The sequence below is a fragment of the Motacilla alba genome, chromosome 5, assembly GCF_015832195.1.
Source record: "Motacilla alba alba isolate MOTALB_02 chromosome 5, Motacilla_alba_V1.0_pri, whole genome shotgun sequence".
Taxonomy (NCBI): Eukaryota; Metazoa; Chordata; class Aves; order Passeriformes; family Motacillidae; genus Motacilla; species Motacilla alba.
The window spans coordinates 26,434,688-26,445,826 of NC_052020.1; the positions used below are offsets into that span (position 1 = coordinate 26,434,688).

Consider the following 11,139-nt stretch of genomic DNA (forward strand, 5'->3'; position numbering starts at 1 on the left):
AGCTGATGGCTCTGAGAAAGATACTAACTTGTAAGAGGTAGCTGAAAATTGAATTACTGATCATGCGTATATTTTTTTAATGCATCTGATTTAAGATGAATGGAAGTGAATTATTCTTATCCTAATTCAACTTCATAATTTAGTGTTTCTGCTTAAACACATTTCCTCCTACAACTAGTTTTTGTTTCATCTTGCCTATACTGCATCATGCCTTCATCAAATTCCCCTCCCAATTTGGTCACAGTATTTTTTAAATGCAGGAGGGTGGGATGTGGCCCCATGGCACGCTCTGTTCACAGAGCACAAGAGAATCCAAATCTGTCCCCTTCTATCTCAATGACCCAGGTTCCCAGGAGATGGTGCAAGTTTAGCTTCTGCGTTATTGGTCCAGAGCACGTCATAGCTTCAAGAAACACAGGGCTAAGCTTCCCTGAAAATCTGCCAAAAGTATAAAATGGGTTCTCACACAGTCAAACTCACAAGCATTTCAAGCATTCTTGTGCAAAGCTTTTAATTCCATTTAAATGTTGTTCCAAGAAGAGAGGACAGGAAGTAGGAAAGAAGAGGGAACAAGGGAAGCAAGAGAACTTTCTCAAGCAGGCTGTCTGCTTTCTGGTAAGAACACTAAAATATATGCTCACCCAGGAAATACCCATTATACTCACAAAAGAAACAAAAACATTATTTTACTTATTTCTAAAAGCCACACCAGGCTAAACTTCAGACCTAACACATATCTCCTACGAGAAATAATTTATTCCTTTTATCAAAATCTTTTTACTACATTATGTTCAAATGTATAAAATTTCGTAATTTCAAAACTTCTAACAACACAAAATCTGCCAAATAAAACACCTCCTAGATTAAACTTGACTCTTCAATCCTACCTTCATCCCCTTGTGCCCACATATTGAAACACAACAGTTTCAGAAGTCCCACTTTCCCTCTGCTCACTCACTCCCTTACCTGAGCTCATACCTGTCAAGTGCTCAATTGCTACAGATATTTAAAAAACATATGAATTAATAGCCTTTTTGTTTTTATTGACAGGATGAGCTGGAAGTCTAGAAAAGCCAAATTGATGCTCCAAGTCAGCTGCAAGCCAAGATGGAGCTGACACTGCAGCTTTCTGCCCAACCCTGGCATAGGCAGCCCCGAGAGGCTGTGGAAATGCCATCCATTGACATATTCAAAAGCCAGTTGGGCATGGTCCCAGGAAATCTGTTCTAGGAGACCCTGATGGAGCAAGGAGTTTGAACAGAATGACCTGCAGAGGTGCCTCAATCACTGTGTGATTCAAATGCTTTGTAAGGAAAAATATGGTTTCTTCATCAATCTCTAATAATCTTCTAATATCTGCTACAAGTAAACTCTAGAGAAAAGTTATTTTCCAGATTTGATTCCACTCAAGAGTAAATCTGAAATACTACAGAAAGAGACAGAAGCCATGAAATGACACAATTAAGGAAGAAACATTACCACATAACCAAAATAATACTATCAGTCAGCTCTCCACAGCCCCCCAGGCACTCAGACCCTACTCAGAGGAGCAAATAATGGCTGAATACACTCTACTCCAACTGACACTATCCCACTGGAAAATATTTTTGGACTGTAAACTTAAAATTATTGATTTTAGGAAAAAAGAACCATTTCGAGCGCATTAGAGCTTCATCTAAAATCTGAATTCTGAAATTGCTCAGCTTTTAAATAGCTGTATTAGTGACCTTAGTAGAGTTCTTTCAATGGGTTTCCTGGTCATTTTCTCACTTTTAATTAAAGTTTACCAAAGAAACAGCCACGTCACCACATGGCCCATGTGGACATACACATGGCCCACAAACAGTGGCAATGAGCTAAGGGAGTTCTCATTGCAGCAGCACACCACAACCTTTCCTGCAGAGGGAAAGTAACATCCACACCATGTTGGTGGGCATTCACAAGTACTGGAAACAGCAGGCAAAGGTGACACTCAAGAACCTGACACTAGTGAAGAGCATACATCAAAGATACACATTGTCTCCTAGCTCTGCTTTTATACTTGATATCTCTAACCTGCTCCAGACCCATGTCTTTTCCTACTTCAATCACACATTCCTGTCACATTCACCTTTTTTAAGATTAGGATAATTCTCAAACTGCACGAAAGAGGAAGAAAAAGGGAGGCAGGAGGAGTTGCAAAGCTGTGTTTCTCAAGTGTTAGCAGTTTTGTCAGAAGAGCAGACACACAAATTATTTTGTCCACCACATTTGATTTGTGCATTATAACAAAAGCAGTAATTTGTCATCTTTATTGACTCTTCAGAAGAATACTGTGACAGAAGCACTGCTTCACAACACCACTTGAGAGCAAACAATTAGAAAACAATTTCTTGTCTTGCATGGGAAACATATTCTCCTCTGTGGGATCAAACTAATATTTCTTTCCATGTGTAACCACATAGAGATTTTCCCAAATGTCAATTTCAACCAAACATGCATATTTATCCTACAGGTAAAAGGACAGTTTGTAGTTCTTTCCAAATCCTTTAAATAGGCATCATGCCAAAAGGTCAGAGGTTGAGAAATTCTATTTGTCTACAAATACTGCTATAAAATACCCAAAATATCTGTCACTGATATAGCAAATATATCCACATCCAATTTTGTCTTTCATGAACACATTCCATTTATGAATACTACAAATAATAACAGGAACAAGAAAGAAAGAAGTGTATAAGAAAAAAAGGGTGGGAAAAGTTAACAACACTCTCAACTCACTTTTCACCTGCAGACCAAGCACCAAATGAGATTTCTCACCACTGACAGAATTTCCTCATCATTGCAGAGGTTTATTATGTACACTAATTCAGTAGCTGTTGCTTCCATGACAATTTTTGATCTACCTTCTAGGCACAGTTCTCTTGGAACTCTGAAGTCTTTTCCAAATAACAGCTTGCACGAGGCAATATTATAAAAAGCAGTTGTACTTTAACTGCACTGATTGACAAGCTGATATGTTAGTGCAAAAGTGATTGCCTAAATTTCTAGACTATTTTTAGACCTATACATTAACCTAATCAGTGAAAAGGAGTATTAATATTTATGAACATTAAACAACAAATTATGAACGAATAGACCCTACCAGTAGCATGAACTAAAACGTGTACCTGGTCCAGCATTCCAGTTAAAAGGAAAAGTAAAATAGTTTGTTATGAACAGCAAAAATCTGTCAGGCATAAGATGACAATACTAGCTGCCTGTCAAAACAGCTAGAAAAAGCAGGCTTTTAAAAGTAAATATTTAAAATGCTGGGGGCATACTGATTTCAAGCAGGTGCCATTCAACATAAATACCAAATGCAAAAGGCAGCTTTACTTTAAGGCACAGAACACTTGTACAAGTTAAAGAGAGATTAGCAGAACAGCATCTCAGAAAACTTTTATTCTGATATTGCCTAACTAATTCAGGAAACATATGACATTTTAAAAGGATAAATATGCACAAGTTCTTTGATAAGTAAGCAGAACACTTAAAATTTCTTTCAAAAGGAAAGTTCAAAGGATTCTTGAACTAACATTTTCATATAAGGGCTTTGCTTTCAAAATTTTGGCTCCATTTTTCCTTCTTATTATTTTGGTTTAAAATTACCAGTTTTCTAATGCATTGAAAATAAGATCCAACTAGAGTACAGAACACCTAGGCATTATTTTTAGTAAAAACAACATGAAGACAAGGCAATCTATTGCAGCCTCAAACATATATATTCCACAAAGAAGAAGCTACAAAAACAAACACTAGAAATTAACATATTTCTTCTTCCCTGCCTTAAATCAATTTTTTTTTAATTTTCAGGAGTATAAATTCTATCTCTGGAAGGGCACAGTTCAGGGAGTTAAAATGGAAACTTACTTTATTTTTTTGTCACATTTGTAACAGGAATTACGTTGTTTCACATTCTCCAACATAGCACAACCAATGAGAATCTAAACTGTAAAAATTACTGTTTAGAAATCAAATACAAAATATCTGTTTTCTGATGCATCTGTCAGCTCCTTTATATAACATGGCTAAAAAAACCAAACCATACTACCAAACTTTAGTATCCAGTCTGCTTTAGATATCAGTAATTACACTAAAAGAAGGAAGATCAGTTTCAAAAGTTTTTTTTTTTTCCCCTTGGTACAACATGGGTAGCATTCAAGACTGTCTAACATCATCCTAACAAAACATCAACTTTGACCTGAAGACATAAAAGAACTTCTTGATCTCTCCAGTCATTTAACTTTGGCCCCTGAGCCAAAGCAGGGTGCCAATTCATGAAAGATGCTGTAATGATGCAGGTGTTTGCCCACTTGGAATGAGACTCAAAACCAGCACAGACTACTAAAGCTTTGTCTGGAGCACAACCTACCTCGACTCCAGCAGTCGCCAATGGCTACCAGCTCAGCTGAACCAGAGCAAATGGGTGACCACCAGAGAAGGACAAGCAACCACCAGCACCATCTGTTACTGTTTCAGCTGCTGGACAGATAAAACTAATGTCTTCTTCAGGGTAAACAACACACAGACCTAAGCTGCTCAACTTCTTGGAAACTGCAGGTCACTTTTAAATCACAGGCACCTCCAAAACCACAAGAGCACAGCTGCAGCTCATGGGAGTAAGCACCTGAAAGCAATCTGCTGTCCAAGGAGACAGCTGGAGTCAAATCACCGCCTGTAGCTCTCTCCACCATGCTGGAGGTCTACTCTATTGTACTCCCTACCAAGTGGACACTCCAGCCTAAATATGCTGCAAAATTAGCAGGATACTACGACTAAGTAGGTTCAACAAGCAAAATGGTCAGGAATTCTGGAACAAATTTTCAAGTCTTTGAGGCATGCAATCTAATCACCTTTTCATGTTCGAAATTTTTTGGTGAAACCCGCATTTGGTAGAGAGCAACATATAATTAGCATTAGAGGAAGCAGAAATTTAATACCACGCAGTAAACCAAAACAATGTGCAAAATACTTATTTTGGGGGAAAAGTTATTCTCCCTATAAAAATAGCAAAATCATCTTCGCAGAGATGATTTGTGAAGATGATTTTTTGATTCTACTTATAATATTCTGTGAGACTTTGAAATTGAATTTTAAGTTCTGACTATTTATTTGACAGATGATTTTTTTTGTTTCTAGAGAAACAAAGGAAATATTTTTATTCTTTCTTTGATCCTTAACATCCATGCTGTGGTCTCCTACATTTGAAGGAACACAACATCCATGAAATGTCTTAGCAAGCACCAGGCTGCACTTCAAAACACACAATTACAGTGAATATTTACAAAGAAGTAATTCATTAATGGAAGGATGGGGGGGTGCAGGGCAGTGGAAAACAACACCATTGCTATTTTTTTATTAATTCTCTGTGTATTCACACTTATCTAATTTTCCAGTAATCATCAATTTTAAGATCCACTGAACCCAGTCTAATTCTGCAGTGAAGAAATGTGCAGAAATATTCAGGTGATTCTATCCATATTTATCACTCACTCAGCATCCCTCAAACACTTTCCCTTTTACACCAAATCCAACCTGTTTATTCCTAACTTCTCTGCTGCTGTGACATCTAGGAGACACTGAAACAGTTACATGCTATGAGGAATATCCACTGCTTTCTCCTGGAGCCACATACCTCTCACAACTACAATACTGTAATAGGACTAGAGCAACCCTCTGTTGTGCACTTTATGTGGAGTCGAGCAAAGATAATAGATGCCTTTACAATCAGTTCACCCCTGCACTAACAAACGCCACAAAAATTAGCAACAAATATAAGTAAAAATGAAAGCTGACAGGGAAGAAAAAAACCATAGCACTACCAGACACTGTAACAATGTGAAAGCGCTTCAGTAAATACACAGGGATGCAAACAGGACCTGGGCCACGCTCCAGCTACTTGTTCCAACTTCAAGAGCTCCATTTCTTGGACACTGACACAAGTGTATAGTAAACACTGCTCTGCCAATATGCTGCACTGTTCTAAATACAGCAGCTTTGACCATATGCATTTCAGGGCTTAGACACAGTAAAGGATATGATGGCTTACCTAAAATGGAGTTTTAAACAAATTTAGCTTAACAAAGCAAAATTATATGGACGTGTCATCTGGTCTAAGCAGGTCAATTAGTTTAGAAGACACTGCACCTCCAAATAAGAGGCCTGACTCAAATTTCACTAATTCCAAGAAACAATCTGCACACGAATTTGAATATCCCCTCCATATGACTACTTGATTATGACACATCCACGGTAGCAGGACTCCTCATATACATTTTCTCAACTATGTAACAGCACTGAATGACACAAAAAATCTGAAATACATTAAAATGCACAAGTGCCTGTATCGTGCTTTACATTATGAAACTGAAATTTGGAATTTTTCTCTCTTTAAAGAGAATATACTAACAATTAAGCTTTTCTTTTCTTGTGCGCCACTTACATCTCAGCTTTTGTTAGGAGTTCTGACTGATGGCAAAAGAAAGAACCTTTTAAAAAATCCCTTTTCTTCACAAATATTACTGAGAAGGTACACATACATGAAAATTTGAAGATTCCGTGAAATAGCTTAATATCAAGGCCGTGCTCCAGGTAGCAGACACAAAGGCAGGCAGGAGTCAAACCAGAATTTGTTTAGAATACAAATGGACAACCAATCAAGGGCTGGATCCAGCCTGCAAAGCAGGCTTTTGTCAGGCCACCAGCAATGCCTGCTAGCCAACTACTGGACAAGCCAAGTCCAGCCCATCAGCCATCCAAACTGTGGATGCTGTTGGGAAAGGAAAGAAAGTAAACTCAAGTTTGGTAGACAAGGTTTACTACTCAATCAGTATTAAATTCAGCCCACTCTCCTCCAGGGCAGCTCAGGAAGCACTACAGCCACTATGGAGAAGCAGAAGCCCAGACAGGACCTGACTTCCAACTAATGAAGTGAAACACCAAGTCAAGTATTTTCAACCACAGTCGCCCAGCCTGAAGCACTGCAGATAAATGCAGAGAAGACACCACTGACTTGGGCTGGGTGCAGAAGAGTTTATTTCCTGAGTCACCACCATCCATTCCAGAATCAGGCTGGCTCCTGCAGAATCATTCAGGTAATCCTGCAGCATGCACCCAGCACTCTGGGAAGGCGTGCAGCCAGATGTGGTGCTGCACTGCAGCCAATGGCACCCAAAGCCAGAGAAGAACAGAGGAGCCAGAGTCTGCCTGACTGCTTGGACATTGAGACAGATTTGACAAGTTCAGTCAGGCCAAAGCTCACCATATTTAACCAGCTCTTTCCACTCCACACAACTTTCCAATTCTAGCACCACAGTGACTTTCAGAACAGTTCTGCACAGTGAAAGCACAAGTCAGGCAGGATATATTAGTTCTACCTACTTAGTACCCTCTTTAGGACAGCAATAAATTGGGGGTACTGCTTCAAGATTACAGCTGTCTAGCATCACTATAGCCAGGTCTGCTATCTGACATCACAAATGCTGTCAAACACAACCTAAGTACATCTCAGGCTCTTCTTCTCCCTTTTTATAACATACCCTCAGCCCCTACTCCCTGTCAAAATCCCTGCAGGTTGCTTGGATGTATGGCAAGCAACACAGTCTGGATGGCCAACTACCTTCTTTGGAATAACGATAATTCTGGTCCAGACACTTTCAGTTGGCTGAAATCACACAAAAATTAAGACAACAAGACAACTTAGTGGACCAGCATCACCTTTGAGCAGCTGAGGATCCCTTCAACAACTCTCTCTTAGTTTTTCACAATACCACTATTACCAGTTTAATGGATTGGCTGGGCTAACTCAGCCTCTTATGTCCCCAATTAATGAAAGGTTGATTGCACTGCTTTGCTGCTCATTGCCTCTATTACCCTCACTACCACTGACTTTATGCACAGCTCACAAGCTTAAGAAATTGCCTGTCTTGGGTTGCAATTTTTGACACTGTGCAATCAAATCACATTTTTCCTAGTTTAAAATCAAGTCCTATCTGATTTAAAAAAAAACACACATAGACCTCTTTCAGTTACAGAAATACACAGCACTTAAGAACGAAGTCTGTGACTAAAGGGCCATTTCTAATGATTTGCAGATACTTAAAATTCTGAGAAGAAGGGTTCAAGGAATAATGGCTGTTGGCTTAGTGCTGCCATATGCAAGACAAGTTCCATGAGTAAACAGCTTTCTACTTGTATTAATGGTGGGTAGCATCATGTAGAAAGTAGCTATTCTACAAGCTTGCCAGCACACAACTTTTAAACACGGGCAACCAAGAGTATCAAAACTATACTATGTGTGCAGACTGTAACAGAAAATAGAACATAAAATGCAAAGTGCCTCATACACATCCATCTGCCTTCCTTTCTTAAGTTGTCAGCCTTTGGGTTTTAAACTCCTCTATATAAAGTGTTTCAAACATAGTAATCACTACACAACTACTCAAGTCTGTAGAGGAAACCAGAGAAGGCACTTACGTGCTACCACTAGACAGGGTCAGCACCAAATTGCGTTCAATAACAAAATATTAAATCCATAGACAATTATTTTGCAAAACAAAAAAAACCCCAATATTTCTGTTCAACAAACAACTGTTTTCTATGTTCTTTCTAAAGTATGCTATTTGCTGCTCCACACACACTGCAGAACAATAATTTGTTATTCAGCCTTTTTTGTTCCACACTGGAGTCACCTTTAATTAAGAAAGGTAAAGGACTACGGTTAAAATGCACATATACACTACAACGTTTAAAGGACAGTCTCTGAAGCTTTCCAAAGTTGGATCTCATTCAATTCCGGCATTATGTGTCAACTGAAGACCCGGGACAGGGGCTGAGAGATGATGCGGGGAACTGAGACAAACCGCTTCCCCGTGGGCTCGTGACAGCGGCTCGCCGGGCCCGGGGCAGGGCTGGCTCCCCGCTCCCGGGGCAGAGGCGGCAATCCCCGGGGCCGCAGCCAGGACAGGCCGCCGGGAGCGGGTGCGCAGCCGCGCCCGCCGCCGGCACGGGGGCACCGGGCCGCCCGCTGCGGCCCCAGCGCCCAGGCCGCGCCCCGGCTGGAGCCGCCGCCTCCCGCTGGCTACGGCGGGTGCGGAGCGGCGCGTCCCGGCCCTCCAGGGCTGGCACTCGGCAGCCGCGGAGAGCCGGCCCGGCTCGGCCGAGCGGCGGGGCGGCAGCGTGGGCAGGGCACAGGCTGCCTACGAGGGCGGGCAAAGGGAAGCGCGGCGCGGCGCCGGTCTGCAGCCTCACCGTAGCTCGCTCCGGGGCCTGCGCGGGGGCCCGGCCGCCCGCCGCTCCCGCCGCGGGACCTCTGTCGGCTCCGTCCGCCATTTTGAGAGCGAGGGACGCGGCCGGCGGCGCCGTCACGGCCCGGAAGGAGCCGCCGCCGTCACCGGGCGCTGCGCCCGCAGCCCAGGGCCCGCCCCGCGCGCAGCCGCCGCCGCGCGGCGCCTCGGCAGCGCCTCCTGCGGGAGGCCGCAGCAAGGCCCGGCCCGGGGCGGCCCGGAGCGGCCGGCACGGGAAGCTCGTGTTGGTCCTGTGCGCCGAGCTACGGGGGAGGAGTTCCTCTGCAGGCACTTAAACTGCACCGTCTGAGTGTTCACTTCGCGCCCTGCATTACGGAGTCACAGAATCAATTAGGTTGGAAAAGACCTCTGAGATCATCTAGTCCAAGCTACGAACGAACACCAGCCCATGGCACTGGGTGTCACGTCCACTCTTTCCTTAAGCATCTCCAGGGACACTGGCTCCACCTCCCTGGGCAGCCCATTCCAATGATTAGTCACCCTTTCGGTGAAGAAATTCCTCCTAATGTCTAACGTAAACCTCCCGTGCTGCAGGGGACTGTGTCCCCTCATCCTATTGCCAACAAGATAATGGCACAAATAATTTCATCTACACAGGTGCAAAGTTACACCACTTTGTGAGGCTCCCATGTGGGCTAAGCAAAGGGAAAAATTATTAATTTGGTGTAGGAGGCAAAAGTAGCTCTAGGCAAATGTCTGTCTGTAAGATCAAAATTCTTCCTCCACACCTCCTTGCAACAGCATATCATAACTGTTCTGGGTGCTTAGCAGATTTGGCAGATTAGGGCATTTAGGATCTTGATTGATATGTGGCAAACACAGCCTATGCATTGCTGGAAGTTTTCCAGATTGTTGCAGTCCCATTCCAGATTGTTGCAGTCCAATTCCCTGTGTTTGCACCTTCCTAAGGCTGAGGAAATAGAGGAATAGCCATAGCATTGGATCTTGAGGTCCATATTGAATGCCTGATACCTTGGATATTGGGAAGACTGCCTCCTCCCACTGTAGTCTTCCTGTTCCAAGCTTCCGAGCAGCTTTTCCACTTTCTTCAGTTATCATTATGGATGGGATAAAGTTTACAGGTAACCTTTTCAGGTATATCCAATGACTTTTTGCACTGCACCCAGCCACAGCTATTCTCAAAGTTCTTCTCTTATATCTTCAGAACACCTGAATGTAGTTCCTCTGCCATAGCTACCAGTCATGTTCGTATTAAGAAGTCCTGCAGACTTTTTTATTACTTTTATTACTGAAATCTGTCACTTAAAATCACCATTACTAAGACAGATTTAAGTATGAGGTGTAAAAAATTCAAAGTGAATTTTGCCATGAGAAAATGAACAATTTCACCTTGTTCTGTCTGTCCGTATTGCTGATCTGTACCCAATCCTTTTCAATAACACAGCTGCCCGCTAACCAGAAGTGTTGTTTGCACAACAACCGAGTTTGGACTATAATTACTGGAGTCCTCCACCTGTTTTGGCATCAACACGAGCAATTGTATAATCCAGCTTCTAAGGTAGTCGAGCAAGAGAAGCAAGGCAGAATTCCAGGACAGCAACAAACCCAGTCAGGCAGCAGGAGGGCTCCCTGCAGCTCCCTGTGCTGCAAGGCAAGCAGCTTGCCTGGCCACCTCTTTCAGCTATTGGTGTGGGTTTGCTTTACTGTGGGACTTTTAGAAGTTATGCTAATGTAAATCAACTGCTTTAATTGAACAAGACTTACTGTTAGACATATTTTTAAAAATTATTATTACAAAAAATGGAACCTACATGCACTGAGAGACAGCAAAAAAAGTGTCAGCAAACCTCTT

At 42.2% G+C, this 11,139-nt stretch overlaps 1 protein-coding gene across 2 annotated transcripts in view; it reads right to left on the reverse strand.

The window, feature by feature from the left end:
* Nucleotides 1–9,468, reverse strand: part of UBR1 (ubiquitin protein ligase E3 component n-recognin 1) — a 61,089-nt gene extending 51,621 nt beyond the window's left edge. For both annotated transcript variants that reach the window (XM_038137176.1, XM_038137177.1), the window contains exon 1: nt 9,271–9,468. In XM_038137176.1, coding sequence (XP_037993104.1) covers nt 9,271–9,351 — 81 coding nt within the window. In that variant the 5' untranslated portion in view covers nt 9,352–9,468. The remainder of the gene's footprint in view (nt 1–9,270) is intronic.
* Between the last annotated feature and the right edge of the window lie 1,671 nt (nt 9,469–11,139).